The sequence below is a fragment of the Silurus meridionalis genome, chromosome 26, assembly GCF_014805685.1.
Source record: "Silurus meridionalis isolate SWU-2019-XX chromosome 26, ASM1480568v1, whole genome shotgun sequence".
Classification (NCBI taxonomy): Eukaryota; Metazoa; Chordata; class Actinopteri; order Siluriformes; family Siluridae; genus Silurus; species Silurus meridionalis.
Window position 1 is genome coordinate 63792 of NC_060909.1, and position 27451 is coordinate 91242.

At 38.5% G+C, this 27451-nt stretch overlaps 1 protein-coding gene across 2 annotated transcripts in view; it reads left to right on the forward strand.

Moving 5' to 3' along the window:
- Positions 1–9151: 9151 nt before the first annotated feature.
- The window catches only part of ptpn5 (protein tyrosine phosphatase non-receptor type 5), a 54110-nt gene continuing 35810 nt past the window's right edge, over positions 9152–27451 (forward strand). Inside the window, exons 1-5 of one of the 2 annotated variants that reach the window (XM_046840693.1) lie at positions 9152–9467; positions 21656–21834; positions 22623–22733; positions 25269–25346; positions 25459–25697. In XM_046840693.1, the coding sequence (XP_046696649.1) occupies positions 21664–21834; positions 22623–22733; positions 25269–25346; positions 25459–25697 (599 nt within the window). In that variant the 5' untranslated portion in view covers positions 9152–9467; positions 21656–21663. The remainder of the gene's footprint in view (positions 9468–21655; positions 21835–22622; positions 22734–25268; positions 25347–25458; positions 25698–27451) is intronic. The other variant, XR_006924581.1, reaches the window with a different exon arrangement.

The following is a 27451-nucleotide window of genomic DNA, read 5'->3' on the forward strand; positions in this document are numbered from 1 at the left end:
CCCAACCCCAACCCCAACCCCAACCCCAACCCCAACCCTAACCCTAACCCTAACCCTGACCCTGACCCTAACCCTAACCCTGACCCTGACCCTAACCCTAACCCAACCCTAACCCTAACCCTAACCCTAACCCCTAACAACCCTAACCCTAACCTAACCCTAACCCCAACCCTAACCCTAACCCTAACCCTAACCCTAACCCCAACCCCAACCCCAACCCCAACCCCAACCCTAACCCTAACCCCAACCCTAACCCTAACCCTAACCCTAACCCTAACCCTAACCCTAACCCTAACCCTAACCCTAACCCTAACCCTAACCTCAACCCTAACCCTAACCCTAACCTCAACCCTAACCCTAACCCTAACCCTAACCCTAACCCTAACCCTAACCCTAACCCAACCCTAACCCTAACCCTAACCCTAACCCTAACCCTAACCCAACCCTAACCCTAACCCTAACCCTAACCCTAACCCCAACCCCAACCCTAACCCTAACCCCAACCCTAACCCTAACCTAACCCCAACCCCAACCCTAACCCTAACCCTAACCCTAACCCTAACCCTAACCCTAACCCTAACCCTAACCCCAACCCTAACCCTAACCCTGACCCTGACCCTAACCCTAACCCAACCCTAACCCTAACCCCAACCCTAACCCTAACCCTAACCCTAACCCTAACCCTAACCCTAACCCCAACCCCAACCCTAACCCTGACCCTGACCCTAACCCTAACCCTAACCCTAACCCTAACCCTAACCCAAAACTCAAAACCTAACCCTAACCCTGACCCTAACCCTAACCCCTATCCCTAACCCTAACCCTAACCCTAACCCCAACCCTAACCTAACCCTAACCCTAACCCTAACCCTAACCTCAACCCTAACCCTAACCCCAACCCTAACCCCAACCCTAACCCTAACCCTAACCCTAACCCTGACCCTGACCCTAACCCCTAACTAACCCTAACCCTAACCCTAACCCCTAACCCTGACCCTAACCCTAACCCTGACCCTAACCCTAACTGTACTGTCCTCAATATGTTTTAGTGCTTTGACAGTCAGATAAACTCCCTTCTCTCACATGATTTTGAAGACAAGAAGTTTATTTGCCCACAGGATTAATGACGTCTATGAATTGAAATTACAAATAAACAAATAGAGTTTTTATTGATGATAACAATAACAATAACAATAATAATAATAATAATAATAATAATAATAATAATAATCATGTCCGGGAATTACCAACAATTACAGCATTGTATTAACATCCACAATAATGTAATATTCTGCATTGCTTGCAAATAAACGTAACATTTTGTAATGTAAATAATGAATACATATGACGCTAAAGCACAATGTGGCTAATGCAATAGCCGGATGGAAAGTTATTAATAATGATCTTAAACCATAACAATTTACATTTGTATTAAAATATAATGCACATCCATGTCAATCAAATAAATACTTACAAGTAATGCTGTTGCAGGGTTAAAGATTACAAAAATATATGGCGATTAAAGAGAGCCATAATTACCGATGCCCACATGGAGCACTTACTACTTCCTGATTCACGTGAATACCAGAAATCACTGAATAACAGCAACTTAAGAACTTGCCACTAGATGGAGGTAGAAACCATTAAATAAATTGAACAGGATAATTAGTGACATGGAAAACATTAAAGAATTACAGACATTAAATAATTAAATGTGTTATCAAATTAAACACAAAATAAAGAATATGTAACGTTAATCTTGTTCCAGAACACTAACCCTTCGCTTCACTTCACCTAGTACACTTTAACTAGTGTCCTTCATCTAGTACACTTCATCCAGTTGCACTTCAAGGGGTCTGGGCTGGTCTATGTATGCAGACTAAAAAATGTATTATGCATACCTAAAATTCTAGTATGCTAACCCTGACCCTAACCCTAACCCCTAACCCTTCACTTCATTTCACTTCACCTAGTGAACTTCATCCAGTGCACTTTATCTAGTGCATTTCATCTAATGCACTTCTTCTTGTGCATTTGAATGCCCCCAAACTCGAATTTATAGTGGGAAAAACCAATGAGGGTTAGGGTTAGTGCACTTGATCTAGTGTACTTCACCTAGTGCACTTCACTTATTGCACTTCATCTAGTGCACTTCATCTATTGCACTTCATCTAGTGCACTTTACCTAGTGCACTTCCTCTCGTGCACTTCATCTAGTGCACCTTATCTAGTAAACTGCACCTAGTGCACTTCACCTAGTGAACTTCATCCAGTGCACTTCACCTAGTGCACTTCATCTAGTGCACTTCATCTAGCGCACCTAATCTAGTGCACTTCATTTTTTGCACTTGTCTGCCCCCAAACTTGAATTTTTGGGAGAAAAAAAGGTAAAAAAACAATTGGCAATTGTTTTGGCACTTATTTCCGTTGGCAGAGGTGGTGTGTGTGGTGAGTGTTTAGTGACTTGGAGAAAGCTAGTGCACAACAAGGGCTCTGGGCTGGTCTATGTATGCAGCCTTAAAATTTTGTATGCATACTTAAAATTCTAGTATGCTAACCCTGACCCTAACCCTAACCCTAACCCTTCACTTCATTTCACTTCACCTAGTGAACTTCATCCAGTGCACTTTATCTAGTGCATTTCATCTAATGCACTTCTTCTTGTGCATTTGAATGCCCCCAAACTCGAATTTATAGTGGGAAAAACCAATGAGGGTTAGGGTTAGTGCACTTGATCTAGTGTACTTCACCTAGTGCACTTCACTTATTGCACTTCATCTAGTGCACTTCATCTATTGCACTTCATCTAGTGCACTTCACCTAGTGCACTTCATCTGCACTTCATCTAGTGCACCTTATCTAGTAAACTGCACCTAGTGCACTTCACCTAGTGTACTTCATCTACTGCACTTCACCTAGTGCACTTCATCTAGTGCACTTCATCTAGCGCACCTAATCTAGTGCACTTCATTTTTTGCACTTGTCTGCCCCCAAACTTGAATTTTTGGGAGAAAAAAAGGTAAAAAAACAATTGGCAATTGTTTTGGCACTTATTTCCGTTGGCAGAGGTGGTGTGTGTGGTGAGTGTTTAGTGACTTGGAGAAAGCTAGTGCACAACAAGGGCTCTGGGCTGGTCTATGTATGCAGCCTTAAAAATTTTGTATGCATACTTAAAATTCTAGTATGCTAACCCTAACCCAAACCCTAACCCTAACCCCTAACCCCAACCCTAACCCTTCACCTAGTGCACTTCTAATTGTACACTTCACCTAGTGCACTGGTATTTCTGGTACAAGATGGCGGCCCGGCAGTAGCTCGCAGCGGCCTCTCCGGATCCAAAAATGGTGCTTTCACCATATTTGGCACGACCCTTCACAATACATGGACACCAGAGTCAGCTGTGTTCATGTATACGACCACCAGACACTGCTACGGTACAGGCATCATGCAACCAACAATCTGCATGATGATCTTATCAACAACCTTCGTGACCTCGGCTTGCTGCGACCTCGGCCACAAAGACCAGGCCCCCAGACCTCGGTGTTACCTGATGCCGGTGGCCAGGAGAGGAGACGTCGAAAGCGCTGTTCGAGGAAGCGGAAGCGCGGCAAGCGGGCGGGTGTCCGTGCTAGGCTAAATGCTAACCCTAGCCGGCCAGCTCTCCTGTCCATTTTTCTTTCAAACGTCTGCTCCCTGGACAATAAACTGGACTACATCCGACTCCAGCGAACCACACGGCGAGAGTTTAGAGACTGTTGCGTCTTGGGTTAGTGGAGTTTGTGACTGTTAGATGCAGACCTTTTTATTTACCACGGGAATTCACCACTGTTTACATCGTAGGAGTGTACATTCCTCCCAGTGCTAATGCTAAGGAGGCACTGTGTGAACTCTACGGCGCTATAAGCAACCTGCAGAATGCTCACCCTGATGGATTGTTTATTATCGCTGGAGATTTCAACCATGTGAATCTCAGGACTGTGCTTACTAAACTCCATCAGCATGTGGACTTTGCAAAGAGAAGAGCGAACACGCTGGATCTTGTTTACATAAACATCCCCGGTGCGTATCGTGCAAAGCCCCGCCCCCATCTCGGATACTCAGACCACTGCTCTGTTATGTTAATTCCAGCATACAGACCGCTCATCAGACGCTCTAAACCAGTTCTGAAAAGGATGAAAACCTGGCCAGAAGGAGCTACTTCTGCTCTTCAGGACTGTTTTGAGTGCACTGACTGGGACATGTTTAGAGAAGCTGCAACCAACGGTGATTCCATCAACGTGGAGAAGTACACATAATCAGTGACCAGCTACATCAGCAATTGCGGGGATGATATGACCATCTCCAAGACCATCACTACACGCTCTAACCAGAAACCGTGGATGACTGCAAATGTGCGTGCGCTGCTGAAACAAAGAGACTCTGCCTTCAGATCAGGGGACAAGGCGGCCTTAAAAACAGCAAAGGCCAAACTGTCTCGTGCCATCAGAGAGGCGAAGCACGCACACGCGAAGAAAATCCACAACCACTTTCACGACAGTGGAGACACTCGACGCATGTGGCAGGGCATCCAGCCGATCACGAATTACAAGACCACATCATCTGCTTGTGACCGTGACCCCTCCCTCCCAGATGTGCTGAACGACTTTTACACCCAGTTTGAGGTACAGAACAATGTGAAGGCGAGGAAGACCACCCCTCCTCCCACTGACCAGGTGCTCTGTCTAACCACAGCTGAAGTGAGGAAAACTCTATGCAGAGTTAACCCACGGAAGTCTGCTGGACCAGACAACATTCCTGGCAGAGTGCTTAGGGAATGTGCAGAACAGGGTTAGGGTTAGGGTTAGGGCCTGATTGAGAAGTTGAACCTTCTGGGCCTGAACACCTCAGCACCTGATTGAGAAGTTGAACCTTCTGGGCCTGAACACCTCCCTCTGAACTGGATCCTGGACTTCCTGACTGGGAGACCTCAGTCAGTCAGGATCGGGAACAGCATCTCCAGCACCACCACACTGAGCACTGGGGCCCCCCAGGGCTGTGTGCTCAGCCCACTGCTGTTCACTTTGCTGACTCACGACTGTGTAGCAATGTACAGCTCGAACCACATCATCAAGTTTGCTGATGACACAACCGTGGTGGGTCTAATCAGCAAGAACAACGAATCAGCACATAGAGAGGAGGTGCAATGGTTAACTGCCTGGTGTGGAGCAAACAGCCTGTCTCTGAACGTGGACAAAACAAAAGAGATGGTTGTGGACTTCAGGAGAGCACAGAGCGACCAATCTCCACTGATTATTGATGGATCCTCAGTGGAGATCGTCAAGAGCACCACATTCCTTGGTGTTCATCTGGCAGACAACCTCACCTGGTCACTCAACACCAGCTCCATCACAAAGAAAGCCTAGCAGCATCTCTACTTCCTGAGAAGGCTGAGGAAAACCCACCTTCCTCCCCCCATCCTGACCATGTTCTACTAAGGGACCATTGAGAGCATATTGAGCAGCTGCATCACTGCCTGTTTTGGGAACTGCACCGTCTCGGACCGCAAGACCCTATAGAGGATAGTGAGGACAGCTGAGATGATCATTGGAGTCTCTCTCCCCTCTATCATGGACATTTACACCACACGCTGCATCCGCAAAGCACACAGCATTGTGGACGACCACACACACCCGTCACACACACTTTTTACCCTCCTGCCATCAGGAAAACAGTTCCGAAGCATTCGGGCCACCACAACAAGACTGTGCAACAGTTTCTTTCCACAAGCCGTCAGGCTTCTTAATACACAGAAATGAAACGGAACTCTCACACACACACACACACACACACACACACACACACACACACACACTCACTCAAAATGTGTGTAACGAACTGTAAAATTTTTCCTGGACTTAACACTTAACACACACTCATCACTCATCTCAATCCATTCCACCACCATTCATTTATTTATTATTTATTATTCTCAACTGTACCACTCTTAACTGCTGTTTTTTGCACATTTATCAGTTATCACTGTATTATACTGTTTACATGCTGTTTTTTGCACCCACGACTGCTGCTGCATTTTTGCACTACATTGTTCTGTTTATACTCACTTCTGGAGTATAGTTTTTAGTTTGTACAGTCTTCTCGTACAGTACTGTATAATCAATTATACAGTAGGTTTACTGGTCGGCGCTATATTGGGTTTTGTGTCTTGTCTTGTGTCGTCTGTCTGCACTGTCTGTCTGCACTGTTTGCACTACGTTGAACTCGATGCACTTTATGTAGCTTGTGTTGTAGCTCTATGTTGTTTTGTTTGTTGTTGTTTAGTGTAGCACCAGGGTTCTGGAGGAACGTTGTCTCATTTTTACTGTGTACTGTGTACCACTGTGTATAGTAGAAATGACAATAAAAGCCTCTTGACTCTTGACTTGACTTAATCTAGTGCACTTCACCTAGTGCACTTCACCTTTTTTTAAGGGAAAAAAGGGGAAAGAACTACAGAGGGGCATTTTTTGGCATTTATTTAACCCTAACCCTAACCCTAACACCCCCCCTCCCCCCAATCCCCACTTGGAAAAAAGGGGAAAAAACAATGAGGGTTAGGGTTAGTGCAATTCATCTAGTGCACTTAATCTAATGCACTTAATCTAGTGCACTTCATCTAGTGGACTTCACCTGGAACACTTCATCTAGTGCACTTCACTTAGTGGACTTCATTAAGTGCACTTCATCCAGTGCACTTCATCTAGTGCATTTGCCCTAACCCTAACCCCCAAACTCGGATTTTTTGGGGTGAAAAAAAAAATGAGGGTTAGGGTTAGTGCACTTGATCTAACCCTAACCCTCTAACCCTGACCCTAACCCTAGCCCAAACCCTAACCCTGACCCTAACCCTAAACTCTAACCATAACCCAGACCCTGACTCCTATCTCTAAACCTAACCCCAACCCTCTAACCTTAACCAAAACATGACCCCAACCCTAACCTCAACCCCTATCCCTATACCTAATCCTAACCCAAACCCTAACCCTCAAAACCTAACCCTCACCCTAACCTCAAAACCTAACCCTAATCAAAACTAACCCTAACCCTAACCTCAACCCCCAAACGTATCCCTAACCCTAACCTCAACCCCTAAACCTAACCCCAACCCTAACCCCAAACCTAACCAAAACCTAACCCTAACCAACCCTAACCATAACCCTAACCCTAAGCTCTAACCCTAAATCCTAACCCTAATCGCTAATCTTAGCCCCAACCCTAACCCCTAACCCTAACCCTAACTCTAATCCTAACCCTAACCTTAAAAACCTAACCCCCTAATCATAACCCTAACCCTAACCCTACCATAACCCTAACCCTAGTTTATTGAGCCCATTGATGGTCTTAGGCTGCTATCTAGTGGTTATAAAATGTAAATTTCAGAGCACTTACCATGTAAATAATAGTGTCTGTAACATTTATAACTATGAAAAATGTATTTAAAAAAAAAGAAGTGGCATTTTTTTGACCGATATCTATAAAATGTGGCTTTAAATTATTTTATGCATTACTGTACAGAGTTTTGGAGTGTTTAGTTTCGTTCAGGATTTATAGACTTTTGGGTATATTTGAACACGCCCCTGAAATAAATTATAAAATTCAACATTGAATACCTACTTTGAATGTTTTGGCAACCCTTTAAACAGTAAAAAACTTTTTTTTGACAATTATTGATAGGCACTGACCAGCGAACATTACTGCACTGGTCTGGCTCTAAACAAGCAAAAAACCTAGGGTTAGGGTTAGTTCAAGTTTTTTTTTTTTTTTTTTTTTACCTATTGAGAATAATAAATGAAAGGTTTGATTAACAGCAGTGGTCCTTAATGTAAAGTTACTCACCATAAGTAGATGTATCAAAGCAATGGAAAATCTGAGTGCATGTTTGAAAAATATTGCAATATACAACCATCTATAGATTTTGATACATGAATGAGTATATGTATACATATACTCATTCATGTATATACATATATTTTCATATATTTTATATAGTTTATACTTTTTTTTACTTTTATCTACCTTTTTTGTTTTATTTTTATCTTTAATTCTATTCCTTTTTATGATTAAATGCTGGACAGTTGCACAAAGCATTTTACTGCATGTTGTACTCTGTATGTCGAACAATGTCGTACAAATAAAATTTGATTTGATTTGAACCCTTCTGGGACCTTGGACAGAGACATGAAATACCAAGTTTCAGGTCAATCGGAAGAATGGTTGTGTAGTTATAGAAGTTTATATATTTTTTTCCTCATTTAGTACCATCAAGTGGCAAAGCTATGCAATTTTCATTGACCAAAGACTGAGCATGTACATAAATCAACAAAGTTAATTTGATATAACTCATTCCGTTCATAAGATAAAGCCATTTGTGTAAAAGTGGCCCCAACTACTTCGAACATTGTGACAAGCCTTTGTGACGGTGAGTTGAAAGTTCAATGTTTTTTTGATAATTATTAACATTTTCTGTCTACTGAACATTGCTACAGTGGTTGCGTTCCAATGGTGCGAAAAACCTACGACCAGTTCGCAAAAGAATGTTTTTAACATAACTCAATTTAAAGAAAAAAGAAATGTCAATTGGCATTTTCTTTGTTTGGACTGAAGGATTGCAAGTATCTGAAAGATTTGAGTCTAGGATGTATCTTCTATGAGCTATGGCCAGAAATGTCTGTTTATCTGTAGCGCCCCTCGTTGGCCAAATGTGTTGATACTGTGTCAACTTCTCCCCAAAATTGAGCTCTACCATCTGAACAAGTTGCAAGTCTCTAGGTCTTATGGTTTGGTCTGCACGGTCACTTTTATGGCTAAATAATAATAATAATAATGATGATAATAATAATAATAATAATAATAATAATAATAATAATAATAATAATCATAACTCTACAAGAACAATAGGGTTTCAGCATTTCATGCTCGAACCCCTTAATCAACTGTAAAAATAAATAACCGTTTCGGAGGTAAGACCTAGTACAGATACAGGCTTGTGAGAAACATTCATTGAAGTCAAGCTACTGAAAGGACATTTACCGATAAACCACAACCCCATCCATTGCACTGTTGCCTAGGACACCGACAAGTACAGTTGCTTCCATGCGCCAGAAAAAAATCGCACAAAATACAACACCTTACGCGTCATAAACGGAGATAACACGCACGCACAAACCTACCACCCACGCAAGGCGCGCGAGCGCGCGCGCGCACACACACATATACACACACACACATATACACACACACGCGCGCGCGCGCATACATCCTCGGTGTGCGTGTCTGTGCTCAATAGCCTTCGGGCGAAGCGGTTTAAGGCCCCAATTCGTTATTCAGACACCGCAACATCTTCCAGCGGCTCCGAGAGCATTGTGATGGGAATATTCATGACGATGCGCGAGGCAATGCGCTAATTCTTACCGTCTTCATCAGTCTGAAAGGTAAATGCGTTTCATCCGGCTGAGTTACAAAACGGTTTGTTTGTACGCCATAATCTACAAGGAATGTAATCATTTATATGCGCATGCATGACAGCGAATCCTCGCGAGCGAATTCTCGATTGTTATTATGGTGCTTGAGCTTCAGGTTAAAATGTGTTAAATTTCTTTTTAGTCATTATCTTATTTACAGCTGCGCATAATCACCCGAAAAAGTATTTCAGCCGCATGTTGATGTTTGCGTTCATATTTCATACCTGTGTGTCCGGTCTCATGTGATTTGGTCGAGTACCTGTAATGTGGCCCATGTGCCTGTACTTATATGTATACATACACACCTATATTTATACAGTATCTATCTATCTATCTATCTATCTATACATACATGTATACATATATACACATTATATATATATATATATATATATATATATATATATATATATATATATATATATATATATATATATATATAATGTGTGTGTGTGTGTGTGTGTGTGTGTGTGTGTGTGTGTGTATATACACATACATATAAGTACAAGGACATGGGCCACATTACAGGTACTCGACCAAATCACATCAGCGTGTGTATGTGTGTGCATGCGTGTATGGTTATTTATTTATTTATTTATTTATTTTTATCTGTTTTACCTTGTATCTGCATTAATACAGGTACTGTTTTGTCTATATTAATAAACAAATACCTCAATATACAATTAATTTGCTTAAATGCCTTGTTGACTGTCTACATATGAGGGGGAAAAGTTTAATATTTATATAATATTCTAAGCAATTAGGTGTAGCCATTCCACCCACACGCATGTTTATTGTACAGTGGGAGGAAACTGGAGAACTCAGTACACTTGTAAACAAAATGCGAACATGCTGAGTTAAAAATCTGTACTTATGCATGACACCAGAGATTCATATTAGAACTTGAAAAAATCTTGCAAATTAATGATCAGTAGATTCTTATAACCCAAACTCACAACAAATCTGAAAAAATAAATATAAAAGATGGGTTCAGATCAAGTTAATTGAAACTAAATAAACCACTAAATATTAAGTGATATAACACAATTCTTGTGCTTCCACCATGAACTACAAACATGACCCTATCCCATGTTCAAATTCAGTGGACTTTTAAATTAGCAAAACCGTTCCATATTACACCCATATTGTACATTTAAAAAGACAAACATTTATAGAGTGTGTGCTAATATTTAACCATTGTATTCTCCGTCTGTTCTTCTGGTTTTGATTATGATTTATTTTGATTAATGTCTTTGCCCTAATCAACTCTTTTTGTTGATTGCTTGATATGTGCCTGTTTTTAGCATGTTTTTCTGGATTTGTGCTTTTATTTTTGTGAGTTTGTCTGGCTGTGCTAATAAAACAGCATTTGTATCCAACCTGAATTGCTTATCTGACAGAAGATATTATCAGAACATAGCATAAGGCCTGCCTAATCTGTAGCAGGAATTACTTTCACAGAGTAAGCTTGTGAGACAGAAAAAAATCTAAAATATTAAATACTTTACTTCTGAAATAAGGCGATGAAAAATTAAAGCTCAACACACCCAAAAGAATCACCACCTTGAAACCCCTTGACAGGCTTTCATATTGCAGGACAAATTCAGTACAGTGTGTTCCATATCACTTTCTACATGGTTGCATACAGTGGCGCGCCATGCATTTGGTACCTGGGCCTTCAGTGGGGACGTACCCGACTTAGTCCACCTCTTAATACCACCACTATCATGCCGCAATTATATAAACCATCAATACAATACAAAAACACAATATAACAACACGTGGCATTAAAGAGAGAGAGACGTTTCACATATGGAGGTGAAAACCATTTTACTAAAGAAACCAACCCAGTTAAGACTCCAAACCTCTACACTACAACCACAACTGTGCACCTACAAAATCTGGAGCAGTTCACAATCAATATTTGTCTAATAACATGACAAAAACATTAAAATGTAAATAAAACAGAACCTATTTACCAGAGATGCAGACGCCCCTCGGAGGCTGTAATCCAGTGGTACTGCTCGTATTCACTGGTCTGGAAGTGGAGAACAAATGCGTCCCGGGCTGAGACACATTAGCTAGCTAGCTTCGGGGTTGGACGACCTCCTCACCATGTCTAGCTTTTCTTCACAATGGATTTTTAAGTATGGTTAAAGAAACAGACTTACTGCTAATAGAGACTATGGTAAAAGAGTCAGCAGTATTGACTTTGAAGGCTCTGGGCAGATTAGATTGACATGGTAGCACATAGAGGCTGAAATCTGATTGGACAAAAAAAATCTAACATGCACACACCTGCCTTGAAATTCATGCTTTTTCCAAAGAAACCTGTACTCTATTGGGTGACACCAGATGGTGTGATTATAACTCATTACACCTACACAGTTGTACAGTGTAATGCTAGAGAGTATTGATGGTGTTGAAAGGTTGTTTGAGTGAGAACGGGAGAGACATAAAGTGTTTTTGAGTACAAGATTTATAATAATCAAGTAAGGCCATCCTCTGGAGCAGCAAAAGATTTCCAAAGATAGCTTCAAGCAGCAGTTAATCCTCAGTATAGGCAACACTGGTCAGGATTAGATACATCAAGCAAAATAAGTAGCATGTATAGTTTGAGAGAGAAAGAACTGATTATTAGGAATGCCTTTGCATGTAGTTAATTAAAAGATTGATCATTATGCTAAAAGTGGGGTTTCCAGTAGGTCTAGCTTTTCCTACTGTTATAGTCATCAATATTATATGTAGTAATAAAGAGCCTGTAGATAGAGCCGAAGCAAGCATAGACTATCAGAATGGACCAGAACATCACTTATGTAAAATTGAATATAGCGGTTTACATGTCATAAGTAATATTTAAAATCACTGTGAAATTGAACTTTCTACACTTTTATTTATATTATAGTCTTATACAATTCATTATGGATAATGAGGTAATATGACTACAATTTATGCGTTTAGTAATGACTTGTAAATAGAATTTGTTTATACGTTCACTGGTGTAATTATAAACTAGCTTATCTGCATATTTAAGGGGGAAAAAACATTGCCCTAGTAATTGTATCTATATGACCTTAAATTGTGATACGAGTCAATATTCAGTATATTCAGAAAGCTTTCAGTGCCTGTGGCTCTTGTAAAAGCAATAATGTTTTGTGAGGATTAATGATAGAGGAAGTTACTAGGTATCCAGAGTCTAATGTTTTTTGCACTGTCTGTGTGTGTATATATATATATATATATATATATATATATATATATATATATATATATATATATATATATATATATATATATATATAATAAAAATCCAACCTAAGTGACTCATCAGTATAGCAGTGGAAACACCTTGTTCATGCTAAATTATACCCAGTGGTAACATATCAAAGGAAACTGTGGAGAAAACATGGCCTTTCGTTACACAAATCTTTACTTTTATATGACCTTAGCTGGGAAAGAGCCCTTAACTTAATTGCTATTTTTTTTCTTTTTGTCCTGTGATACAGCAGCCAATAAAATGAATAGAATTGTTCTTAAAGAAAAACAAAAACTGCACCAGCCTGGCAAATTGTTTTATGGCTTTGCTTAAAAAACACAGTAAGTGTGTAATGTTTTTTTAGATCTTTCAGGATGCATAAGCAATTTTTTTTAAATAAGAGACAATGTTTTAAAACAAAAGTCAATTAAAATTGCAAAGAAATGCAATTGTAGTCATATCCACCAGACAATTTACCTTTAATTTATTAATATTTATTTTCTATGAAAATCCTATAAGAGAGCAGGGGTTAGAGTTACATAAATAAATATACATATACATTTGTTATTTTTCTGTGACCAAAAAATATGAAACAAAAATCAGATTTTAACGTCAAATTTCAGAATTTCTAAGTATCTTCCTAAATGAAAAACAAACCATTATTCTATATGTTGGTAAAACTGTTTTATAGCTTTGTCTGTCAAAAGAAAAATGTTTTAGGGTGCACACAACTCTATTTGAGAACATGTAGTCAGAATGTTACATAATATAGGGCTTTCTTGTCAAATATTACCAAAAAGAATGTGTAAAATATTAAATCTGTAACATAATATAGTCCAAAACATTACTAGCATGGGTCCAGAATTTCTTTTATGATGCAAAGACATTGCAATATTAAGTTTAGTGCCAAAAAAATAAAAAAATAAAATAGAAAAAGCAGTTTTTAAGACAGTTTTTTAATTTTTAAGACAAAGACACTAAGACAATTTAGTGAGGTTTAGATGAAAGCCTGTCTGGATTTTGTTTTTTGTGTAGTTATTAAAAACAGCTATTTGTGTATGTTACCTTTGCTATAGTAGAGCTGAAAATACTGAAGAGCCTTCAGCTGCAGTATGAATAGATTATGTAAAATGTAATATTCATTAGTGGAATAATGAGAAAGACTGGGACAAAAGAGAAGTAGGGAGACAAGAGTTATGAGGGAAAGATGAGTATCCAATGTATTTATCTATTTGCCATCTCTTCTATCACTGAAAAAGGAGAACAACTATGTTAAAATCTAAATGTTACATACAACTCATTACAGAGTATAATAAAAGACTAATTAAAATCTTTTTGAAACTTATTACAAACTATTTGAATGTACACTTATTTTGATCTTGTTTGCTGTCAGAATGTTGTAGTTTTCTTTCTTTCTTTCTTTCTTTCTTTCTTTCTTTCTTTCTTGTTAATCGAAAGGTTAGGGGTTTAAGCCACAGTATCACCAAGCTGCCGATCTTAGGCAATTGAACAAGGCCCTTAACCCTTTGCGCTTCTGAGGTGCTATGTCATGTCTGACCCTGCTCTCTGATGCCAGATTCCTAACATCTCTGGGATATGCAAAGAACGATATGCAAAGCTGTAATATACGTGTCATTTACAGTGGTGTACACATTTTCACACAGGGCTATGTACATTTGGATTTTTTTACCCCTTAATAACAAAAACGATTATTTAAAAACTGCATGTTGTGTTCACTTGTATTATCTTTTACTAATATTTAAATTAGTTTGATGATCTGAAACATTAAAGTGTGAAATCATGCAAAAAAACAGGAAATCAGGAAGGGGGCAAACACTATTTCACAACACTGTATATAAGCCACCTTATCAGTCCATATATGTCTGGGAACTGAGGAGACCAATTGCTGGAGTTTTGGGAGGGGAATGTGGTCCAATTTATGTCTAATACCAAATTCTTCCCGCTCAATTGTTGTGGTTCTTTTTCGTGGTATTTATCGTTTCATGGTCTTTTTAAATGCTTTCAATTGGTAATAGTTCTGGATTGTAGACAGGCAAGTTCACCCAAACTATTCTAGTATGAAGCCTTGGAGTAGCCATCTGTTGTAATTGATCCAATATTTGTTTTTACATTGTCTTGCTCAGATATGCAAGGCCTTCCCTGAAAAAGACATGTTCTGGTGGAAGCATTTGTTGCTCTGAAATCTGTATATAGAATCCGATAATAATTTTTGTGTTTGTCGCTTACACACAGTTCTTCAGATTCTCAGAATCCTTTGATGTTATGTACTGTAGATGACATTTAAAAAAAAAAATTAGCCTCAATTTGATATTGAGAAACATTATTCTGAAATTAGTGAAACTCTGCCCATCTTTACTTCTGAGAGACTATTTATTGGTAACCCGACAAGTAACCTAGTTATTTGTTTATTGTTCCTCCACTTACTTTTCCAGCCTTTTTGTCCCATCTCCAGCTTTTTGTCCAGTCAAGTCAAGTTTATTTCTATTGCGCTTTTCACAACAGACATTGTCTCAAAGCAGCTTTACAGAAATCAACAGTGAAGGTGATCGGTGTGTGTTTATCCCTGATGAGCAGCCGTGGCGACTGTGGCAAGGAAAAACTCCCCTAGATGTAATGAGGAAGAAACCTTGAGAGGAACCAGACTCAAAAGGGGAACCCATCCTCATTTGGGTGACATCAAGAGTTTGATCATAAATCTTTCAACAATACAGAACACTGGAGAGTGAGAACTAACATGAGCACTGGAGTATAAGATTATAAGTAATGGTCTTTCTACAGTCTTATACAGTCGATATGGTTAGTAGCTCCTAGTTTTATGAGCTCAACATTTGTGATCATCACAGATCCAGCATCAGCTTCTCCATGCCAGAGCCTTTAAACACTCCCGGAGGTCCAATGTCAAAACCACACATGTAGTGGGATCCAATTGGCACTGGTACGTCTCTAGATGGTTCAGGATTTTTGCGAGTTCGACATCTACTTCTTCTAAGGTCCATAATCTTCATGAGGTGGGACGTGACTGGAGCTGGCCAAACCTCAGGATGCCTCGGGATAGGGAGAGAAAGAGAAGCATTGGAGAGGAATTAGCGTAGCTGCTGTTCATGATATTAACAGCACAAGTTGATAATGTGATGTGATCATATGTTCTGGAGCACAAGGTTATGATGTGAGATGTGTTATGTGTAGAACTTGCTAAAAACATACGTCTTTAATCTGCACTTAAACTGGGTGAGTGTGTCTGAGCCCCGAACACTGTCAGGAAGACTATTCCAGAGTTTAGGAGATAAATGTGAAAATGCTCTACCACCTTTAGTGGACTTTGCTATTCTAGGAACTACTAGAAGTCCAGAGTTTTGAGATCTCAGCGTGACGGATTGTAGCGTGTTAAATGACTGGAGAGATACATGGAGATAAACCATTTAGTGTTTTATAACTAAGTAGCAGTAGTTTGTAGTCTATTCGAAACTTAACAGGAAGCCAGTGTAGGGATGAGAAGATTGGGGTTATATGATCATCAGTGTTGGGCAGTAACACGTTACCAGTAAAAGTAATGTGTTACAGTATTAGCTACTGTCAAAAGTAACGCGTTACCGGTAACGCGTTACTTTTGACAGTAGCTAATACTGTAACACGTTACTTTTAAAAATAAAGTAACTTCGTTACTGTTACCGTATGGTGCGTTACCCGTTACTTTTTTAAATGAATGAATTTGGGCTAAAGTGTTGACTACAGTCTAACCTGTTTACAGCAGCGTCGCATTGTAGGATTGAACCACTGTAAACAGGAAGAAGACGCACGGTGGGTGTGTTTCCGTTTATTCAGGTCTGTGCGGCAGTAATGGCGAGTCGAGGCGAGAGCAAGACGAGTTTCTCAAAGTGGAAATATGATCATTATTTCACTTTAGTTGAGTATAAAGACAAAAACTTTTTAGTCAAATGTAAGCTGTGTCTTTCTGGTTCAAAGCTCGTATCTACTGCAATAAACAGCAACTCCAGAAACTCCATGCCTCGACGGAGCTAGAAGCTAGAAGCTTACCCGGTGTTCTGTTCTACATTGTTAATCATACTTCAGCTGTGAAAGGAACATTTTTAAGGGCTCAACCCAACAGCTTTTATGATGCAGAAGCCACTTTAGTTTTTGATTGTGAATATATTATTCAGCTTGTTTTGTTATTTATTTCAGAAATCCTTGTGATATATTCAGTTTGTGTTGTTCTGACTTAAATAAAACAGTGTTTAAAAATTACTTTGTGTTTAAGTCAGTTTTGTGTTTGTATGGATCATAACGCATAAAAGGGCATTAATGGGAACATTAAAGAACGTTCTTTAAAAAAGGAACTAAAAAGTTACTTTTAACAGTAACGCATTACTTTTTGGTGTAAATAATCAACAAAGTAACGAAGTTACTTTTTGAATGAATTAACAAGTAACTGTAACTAGTTACTATTTTTTAGTAACTAGCACAACACTGGTGATCATATTTTCTCGACCTTGTAAGAAATCTGGCTGCTGCATTCTGGACTAACTGAAGCTTGTTCATTAATGATGCAGGACATCCACCTAGTAATGCATTACAATAGTCCAGTCTGGAGGTCATGAACGCATGGACGAGCTTCTCTGCATCGGATATAGATAACATTTTTCTTAATTTAGAAATATTGCTAAGGTGGAAGAAGCTGTTTTGTAACTTGATTGATATGATTTTTAAAAGACAAGTTGCTCTAAAATAACTCCCAGGTCTTTTACTGTTGAATTAGTGGTCACAGAACATCAGTCTAAATGCAGGTTGAGATGCTGGAGCTTCTGTATACTGGTTTTTGGGGCGATGAGCAAAATCTCCGTCTTATCAGAATTTAGTAGTAGAAAGTTATGGGTCATCTAATCTCATTTCTTTAACACACTTAGTTATGTGAGCTAATTGAGCTGTATCGCCTGGTTTTGTTGTGATATATGGCTGGGTATTTTGAGACGTGTTGCAGCCATGAAATTAAAAATAGCCTTATATTTTCCTTAAAATTACTAATTTCCTTAGTTTAAACATTTGATGTTTTCTATGTTGTGAATAAATCAAGGCTTTATGAAATAATAAAAAAAAAAAATTATATTTTACACATTGTCCAAACTTTTCTAGAATATGAACTACATGTTATAAGCTTATTCAGATAAAAGAATACCTTCTTTTATTGTGTCAAGATGCCAATGACAAGTTAAAAAAGATTGCCACCAGTATTCTGCTTCAGGGATGGTTCTGATATAAATAAATAAGGTTTCAATGGAACGTCCACACAGGAGTTTAGGAATTGTTAGCTGGGTGGGAGGTGATGCAATGTTCAGCCTTTACCTTTCAGTGCACATTTGAGGATGTGGTACAATTATTGTCTAAACAATCACAGAAAAGTAGAGCTGTAACGTTTGGCAAAGAGATTGAGGATTGATTTGTAGTTTTACTCATGATGTTTATGTTTTGCCCACAGTAGAATTCTCAGACTGTAGGAGAAAATGTCTCTGTGAGCAAATAAGCAGTTGGGTGGCATTGCTGCTGCTACTACTGTGATCTGTGGTCTTTTTCCCCCTTATCAATCTGGAGCTGTTCCCCAATATGTGTAAATTGTTAAAAATTGCCACATTTTCTGTTTTAAGACTAAAGTGGGCCCTCAAGTCATTGTCCTAAAGACATGTACCAAGTTTGTTGTCACGAAGGAAAACTTGTTACTGAGGTTTGGTGTCACTGCTTGTTAATATAGAAATCAGATAGTTAGGGGTGGGAGAAAAAATAGATTCACCAAACTATCGCGATTCTTTTTAAAACGATTTTGAGATCGATTTGTTTACCTCAGAATCGATATATATTTAATTATTTTACTTTTCCAGAGAGGTGGTGGGAAGACGTTACCGCTTTTATTCCAACAGAGGGCCAAACGTATTTTGTTGGTGTCTGTATTAAATGACGTCATATCCGTTTTAAGCTGGCGAGAGAAATCAAAACCATGGCAGAGGCAGGGAAGTAAAGCTCTTTGAGAATTGTTTAACGGATAAAGACTCTGCTTTAGTCACAGAAAATGCGTCTAATATGGTTATCGCTGCCTAATTAACCGGCTTTCTCCATATAAAGTGCTACGCGCACACTCATAATCTGACCTCACAGCGCGCACTGAAGCTGCCCGCTGTCGCGAAGTTACTCAGATGAGTACGACGCATCACTGGATTTCCAACAAACGTTACTGGAGCTCCCTGTGCACAAACTTATAACAGACGTTTTAACGAGATGGAATAGTGCCTATGACATTGTTGAATGTTTTCTGGAGCAACAGCTGCACTGCTCTCACCTGAGGTGAGGAAGAGAGAGAAGGATATTAGCAGTTGTGTTGGACATTGAAACAGTTTAACAGCACTTTTATTTTATTTTAGAGAGAACTGTTTTTTAGTTATTTTGTTGCACATTTAAATATTATATTCAAGTTTTTGGTACTTGAAAGTTTTATGGTTCAAGGTTCTTTATGCTCTAGGTATGTGCTCCTGAAATAAAAATTCAGAAAAATGTGATGCATTGTTTTTGTTAATATAACTCATATACAGTCTCTTTAAGGGTATGATCAAGTATTTGTCATTGTCTAATCTTTATTAAGCCAACAAAAATCAAAATTTTAACAATGAATCGCAATAGCTACAGAATTGCAATATGTACGTCCCAGCCCTACAGATAGTTATAGAAGTTCAAATTAGTGAAGTTTGGATGACAATGAGCAGAGGAAAAGCAAATAAAATTATTTTGTTTTGATCAAAATTAAATGACAAACAGGCAATATTACGCTTACAAATGTTTATGCTTTCATGTAGGAATTGCCTATAAAAAATAAAGGGTGGCATAGTTGTGGAATCTATAATTACAATACTTCAATAATTATATGATTAAGGAACTTTTTTTGTAGAATTATTTATGATTTATCAGTATTTTCCAAGGGGTTAGGGTTAACTAACCCTAACCCTAACCCTTTTGTTCAGTATGCAACACATAGCTAAAACACAGTCTCACTACTTTAGCACTTTCTAAGTTGTTTGTCTCTTTCTACATATTATTGGATTGTTTTCTAATATGGAAAACTAGTGATACAGGGTGCAGTGAGGATATATAAACAAGTGCCCATTTACAGGACTTTGGTTAGGAATGTGCAATGGCTGATTAGAAGTGTAGGACATCAGTATAATCCCGACAATTACAATTCAAAACGGCAGAAAGCTTTAAAAACAGATAGATGAATTGCTTTGAATTGGACTGTATCTTAACATTCTGGCCTTTCTTGGTTTATAATCCTGTAACAACTAGGGCTGTCATGAATACTCATTATATGAATCATAAATGTAATTGACGACACGCATATTAAAAATTCTTAATGACACTAATGGTTTCAAACAGATCTCCAAGTAATTCAAAAACAAACTGCAAGTAACTAAACTGTAACTAGCATGTTTAAGGCTGTGGGTTTATGAATACTCCTTCATGAAGGTGTGTGGAGGATGGTACTGAGTAACTGAGTGTGACTAAACCTAAATCGAACGATTACTTTTTTTAATTAAATAATCATTAAAATGTGGTGTCTGTGCAAATTGAAACAAACTACTGTTAAACTACTTTAAAGTAAATAAGTTCTGGTAATGCAACAGCAAGAAGAAGCTTTATTCAGAACAGGTAAATTTTGTTAATAAGACAAGTATATTTGTAGTTTGTGATGGCCTGAATGCCTTGCCATGTGTTTGTGGTGTCAGAGTTTAGGCTTAAGTGGCTGATGATTCCCTGTGCACAGTTGCGTTTTGTCTCTCTGATTGTGGGGAGCAGATTGGCCCTGGCTGTGTGGATGCCTGATTAGTGAATAGTAGAAGATCAGAATTTGAGCTTTCATTCTCCAATTTGTAATTTCTTTTTTTTTTTACCATTTTCTTTCGCCTACTTTGGCTTTTAAACTCTTGGCTACAATGCTTCCAGTACGTGTATGTGGATGCCAGATTATATATTATAATCAGATTACAATTTCGCCTCCCAGAATAGTGTCAGCATTTTTCCGTCCTCTGATTGGTTAGTCAGAGGGAAACTGTTACAGCCAAGTTCGACTGGAAAACACGTGTGTAGCTCTGCAGGTCGGCCAACCCCAAAGCTAGCTAGCGTGTCTCAGGCCGGGAAAGGGTTTGTTCTTCACTTCCAGACAAGTGAATACGAGCGGTACCACTCGATTACAGCCTCAGAGGGACACATTATGAGTCTGCATCTCTGGTGAGTAGGTTGTGTTTTATTTACATGTTAATGTTTTTGTCATGTTATTAGACAAATGTTTATTCTGAAATGCTCCAGATGTTGTAGGTGCACAGTTGTGGTTGTAGTGTAGAGGTTTGGAGTCTTAACTGGGTTTGTTGCTTTAGTAAAATGGTTTTCACCTCCATATGTGAAATGTCTCTCTCTCTGTAATGCCACGTGTTGTTATATTGTGTTTTTTTATTGTATCAATGGTTTCTATAATTGTGATGTGATAGTGGTACATCCCCACTGAAGGCCCAGGTACCAAATGCACGGCCCGCCACTGGTCACTGTTTTCAGCACCTGGTCATCCAGAAGTTCAATGTTCATTTTACTTGTGAAGGTGTTACTCTCATTTCTTGTGCGATAGAATGCAGTGAAAGTCCATGTCAAATCAGAACTGAATGTACTGCCTAAAATGTCACTGCTGATTTGTAGGTTTTTTGTCACTTTCTAGTTAAATGTGTTGCATGTGTAGTTATAATTTAAAATATTAGGGAATTTCCTTAAAAGAAAAGCACATTCCTGTTAAACTGTGAGAAACAAAGATAGATTTCTGTACATTTGGTTAACTGAATGATTATATTTCTTGCAGGAAGTTAAATGAAGAACAAGATGGCAGAGGTTCCTGATAAACAAGACATGCTAACAGAACAAGAGATTGATGGCTCACTTATTCCTAACCCTCTGCCAGCACCTCCATGGAGGAGAATGTGGAGAGCGAGCATTACAGCTGTAGCATATCTTCTTCTATATACTCTCTCTCAAGTTACAGTGAGTCTTCAAACACTTTCCATAAAACCATTATTCAACATTTATGTAGACTGATTGATTAAACTTTCTTTAAAAAAAAAAGTGGGATTTTCCAAATAAATCTAGTACAGCACTTGGATTCAGTATGAGACTTAGCATGTCAAAAGGTCTCATTAAACTTCTAGGAACATCTAGGATTAAGGTTGACATGGAGGGACTCCACCTTTTACCCAAGCAGAGATTTTATTGCTGGGATATGCAAAGAAAGAAATGTACATTTGACAAGTACAAAGCACCTTTACCTTTATTAGGCTCAGTGCTTTGTCCTTAACAATTAAAAAAAACAACAACAAGCAAGACTGAAAGTATAGTTATATCCAGCAAGATATATCCCTCGAGATGCATCTCATGTCAAGTTTTTATGATCTTCTAACTGATCACATCAACTGACTCTGTACTAAAATTACAAACCTAACTTTGCCAGTTCTTATTTACAACATTATGAGGATGCAGCAGTTGTTGAAAAATGTATGTAGACAAACATAAACACTACTAAATACTTAGTAGGTGTGACATTTTAACAGAATTGAAATTAGGAAATTGTTACTTAACTGTCCAAGTTTGACTGCACTGAAAGCGATATTATCCAATTAGGTCATGTAACATTATTGGAATTCCAGTTCTATTTTTTTTTTAGATAATTATACAATGTGTATAATATTCTAAAATAGTTGCTCTGTGAAAATCTAATTTAAGAGCTTAATACAGACCACTATTTTTTTTTTTTTATGCATGCCTGTTGTCTACAGGGTTTGTGGGTTCTCTACATGCTGAATGGATACAGAGCTTTCCCAGCAGCATATAAAGTGTTGGGCCTCCTACAGTACATTCTGTCAAATTCAGAGTCTTCTGATCAACAGGTAAATTATTTTACTGCATGGTTGTATCTCACGTTATCAATTTGTCAGGAAGGCAAGAGTCCAGCTGCAGTTCAATGAAATTACATCGTATTTGTAAAGCACATTTAACATCATGGATTGGGTATGGGTTAGGGTCCAATGTCAAAACTCCACACATGAAGTGGGATCCAGCTGGCACTGGTACGTCGCTGGGTGGTACGGGAAGTTTGCGAGTTCCGCATCTATTTCTTTTAAGGTCCATAATCTTCATTAAGTGGGACGTGACTGGAGCTGGAGCAACCTCAGGATACCTTGGGATGGGGAGAGAAAGAGAAGCAGTGGAGAGATTAGCGTAGCTGCTGTTCATGATATTAACAGCACAAATTGATAATGTGCATGTGATCAGATGTTCTGGAGCACAAGGTTATGATATGTAACGTATGTTATGTGTAGGCTTTGCTAAAAAGATACGTTTTTAATTTGCACTTAAACTGGGCGAGTGTGTTTGAGCCCTGAACACTGTCAGGAAGACTATTCCAAAGTTTAGGAGGTAAATGTGAGAATGATCTAAACTTTGCTATTCTAGGAACTACTAGATGTCCAGAGTTTTGAGATCTCAGGGACTGTGACGGATTGTAGCGTGTTAAAAGACTGGATAGGTACATGGGAGCCAAACCATTTAGTGTTTTATAAGTAAGAAGCAGTAATTTGTAGTCAATTCGAAACCTAACAGGAAGCCAGTGTAGGGATGAGAAGATTGGGGTTATATGGTGATATTTTCTTGACCATGTAAGAACGCAGGACATCCACCTAGTAATGCATTACAATAGTCTATTCTGGAGGTCATAAACGCATGGACGAGCTTCTCTGCATCAGATAAAGACAATATATTTCTTAGCTTAGAAATATTTCTAATGTGAAAGAAGACTGTTTTTGTAACTTGGTTGATATGATTTTTGAAAGACAAGTTGCTGTATAAAATAACTCCCAGGTCTGTTACCGTTGAACTAGTAGTTACAGAACATCCGTCTAAATGCAGGTTGAAATGCTGGAGCTTCTGTGTACTGGTTTTTGGGCAGATGAGCAAAATCTATGTCTTTATCAGAATTTAATTGTAAAAAATATTTGGGTCATCCATCTTTTAATTCATTAATACACTCAGTTATCCAAACTAATTAAGCTGTATCGCCTGGTTTTGATGAGATATAAAGCTGGGTACCATCAGCGTAACAATGGAAGCTAATTTCATGCCTTCTAATAATATTTCCTAAGGGAAGCATGTATATTGTGAAAAGCAGGGGTCCTAGAACTGAACCTTGTGGCACGCCATAATTTACTAGCATTAACCTGGATAGCTTTCCATTTAAATCTACGAAATGGTAACGATCAGACAGGTAAGATTTAAACCAGCTTAATGCCTGTCCCTGAAAGCCGATGTAATTCTGTAAGCGATCCAGGAGGAGATCATAATCTATAGTGTCGAATGCAGCACTAAGATCTAGTAAAACTAACAGCAAGATGAAGCCTTGGTCTGAAGCTAAAAACAGGTCATTAGTGATTTTAACTAGAGCAGTTTTTGTGCTATGATGGAGCCTAAAACCCGACTGTAATTGCTCCTACAAGCAATTTTGTTGTGCGTTCCTTATCCTAAACTGTACCAAAATTTAACCAAACTTTGACTTAAAAACAGAGGTACGAACCGTACCATGACACCTAATTCTTTTTATAAAGCTTTTTTTTGCTTTATCTTTAAGATGTCCTGAATTAAGGAAGGCCTAGCCCAAGCCTGTTCTAGTGTAGTAGATCTTAACAGCACCCCCAGGACAGAAGCACGTTCACACACGGATGGGATAAGTAATAAAATTTATTAGCTTTAAGGAAGATTAGTATGAGGCAAAATTAGTATAACACACCAGAAGGCATACTCTCTCACTCCTGCATAAAAAAATGCATGTGCAGCTGAATCATTAAACTTAATCGTGATGAAAGGTGCCACTTTCACAGAAAATTTGCTAAATACATGAATGTCATAATATATATATACAGTGGAACCCCGCTGTACGGGCATATTTCGTTCTTGGCAATTGCTCGTGTGTCCATTTGCTCGTATGTTCGAACTGATTTTCCCCATAGGAATGAATGTAAAAGTGATTCAACAATCGAGGGTTGTTCCTAAAGAGGTTTTGTGAGGAATTTTGGCATCATAGATCTCATTGTCTACCTTTATTAGATTTGACACTTTGAACGTACAAAGGTGCAGTGTTAGTTGCACCAACAGTTTGTAGTTTCCTACAAACACAACCTTAAGAAATGTTTTACTTATTACGGAGTCAAACACCATTTAATCCTGCAGTGGTTTGAAAGAAAATCATGATTACTCATGTGACTTTCCTTTTTTTCACCTTGCTGTAGTTTTGCCATCAAAACCACTCTCCATGCACATAAGTGAGACCATCTTCCACTGTCGTGAAATTTACCTTCATTTTTCTCAAGCTAGTTATCTGTTTGCCCATTAAGTGCACACAATTAATAATGCCCACCTACCAATGTCTACAGATGGAGATTTGGAGAGTGGAGTGTGTATGTCCACTTTTAGCAACATTGTTCCTTGGAGTGGTTATCCTGGGCACTGGAGTGAGTACTTTTCTTATATACTCTAGTCTTTCAGTGATACATTTTAAAATCTATTTGATGTGCACGGTAGTCCTATATAATACTATAGGGATCAAATTCTTTTTCTGTGCAGGCCTTGTTCTGCATTAAAACTTTGGTGCCTGGTAACTCCACTGGCTTCCAGGATGACCGTCGTCAATCCATGAGCCGACAGCCATCCTTTACTTACTCAGAGTGGACGGATGCCAAGCAGGAGGATTTTTATGAGCTAGATGCAGTTCCTGAGACACCTGTGTTTGATTGCTTCATGGATATGAAGGCTGATTGTGACCCATCTACTCTCAAGGTCAAACCAGTGGGCCTGCAGGAAAGGTGATTAAATTGTAAAGCACATTTCACTTAAACATTTTATTTCCTGATTATACAGTGTGTTTCAAAAGTTTGAAAACATCCAGCCTTGAGGGAAATTGCATGTTTTTTTTATGCAACAAAATAGTCAAAAACATGCAAGAATTAGACAGTGAATGAAAAAGTTCTGCGGACAGATAAATCCAAATGTAAATTATTTTTAAAAATATTAATATGTTAAACACATGGAATGGCCTACCTTTAGTAAACATTTTGTAGGTTTTGGAAGAGGCACGGCAAAGTATTTTAGATAAATGTTTGGAGAAACGAACTCTCTGGATTCCAAGACTGTATAAGCTGTAAATGTATATATTTGTTTGGTAAAAATAAAACTTTATTTAGTTCAGTTACAAAGTTTGTTGCTTATGAACATAAGGGACATGCATGTGTCTCAAAAACGGTACTTCCACACTTTTGACAGGTACTGTTCACTGTCCCAGACTTAAAGTTCCAATAATTGAACTATTAAGAGTCATTTTGAAACACAAACATACGAGCACACTTTTAGCTCTTATCTGAACATACACACAGACTCATAGATATACTCATATAAATACAATACCTACAGAAAGTCATCATACCATGTGAAAGTCTTAACTTTTGTGAAATTTCTCCTTGGAAAATAAAATTAATTAAATCTAACTTTTTCGATACACATCACATCTTTCATCATCAAAATGTGAATAACATTTTAAAACATTCTGGATGATTATTAAAAATAAACGAGTGAAATACCTGTTTTGGTAAAGTGATCAGCTATTGGAGTATATTATTATAAACTTGCTCAGGTGCAACCTTTCAATCACAAGTCTAATTAATCCACCTGACATGAATTTTAGTGGTTTTGATTACTTCAGAATAAAACCAGCTATTTCTTGATGATTCCACTGGTAGTAATGCACAGTACTGCAAACAATTCACCATGATTGGGAAAGTGCTTTCAAAAGGTCTTTGAGATAAGTTAGGAAAAAAGCACAAGGTAGGAGAAGACTACTAACAGATTTCAAAGGCTTTAGATATCCCTCTGAGCATTGTTCAGAGCATCATTAAGTAGTGATCCCTTTTAGTAACACCAACACATTGCCTAGATCAAATCAGAATCTGGATGACCTAGCCAGATGGACATGGATCAAAGAAGCTACAAAGAGGCCAAAGGCAACTTTGAACGACTTACAAGGCTTAATGCTTAGGACTGGTCTGCATGTGCATGTGACAATAATCTCACAAGCTTTACACAAAACTGGCCTGTATGGCAGGGTGGCGAGAAAAAAGTATTTCCTGAAAAAGTGCCTTTTGCACTATGCATCAAACCTAATGCCATTTGACAAAAGGTGCTATGCTCTGATTAAACCACAGCTGACCTCATTTGACTGAACTCCAAGCGTTATGTTTTGTGAATGCAAACACAGTTCACCGACCCAAAACACCATACATACTGTAAAGCATGGTGATGGCAGCCTTATGTTCTGGTAGGGTTTCTCTTCAGTGGGCTTCAATGCATTTACATTTACATTTGCGGCATTTAGCAGACGCTCTTATCAAGAACGACGTACAAAAGTGCTTTGAGTCTCCAGTAATGAATAAATCTACACTGGTACGCAAGATTACAAACTTAATATAAATATAACCCTTGAATTCTATAAGCTTGGAAGTGCTAATTTAAGTATTTCAGGAAGAGGTAGGTCTTCAGTCGTCGCTTGAAGATAGTCAGGAACTCT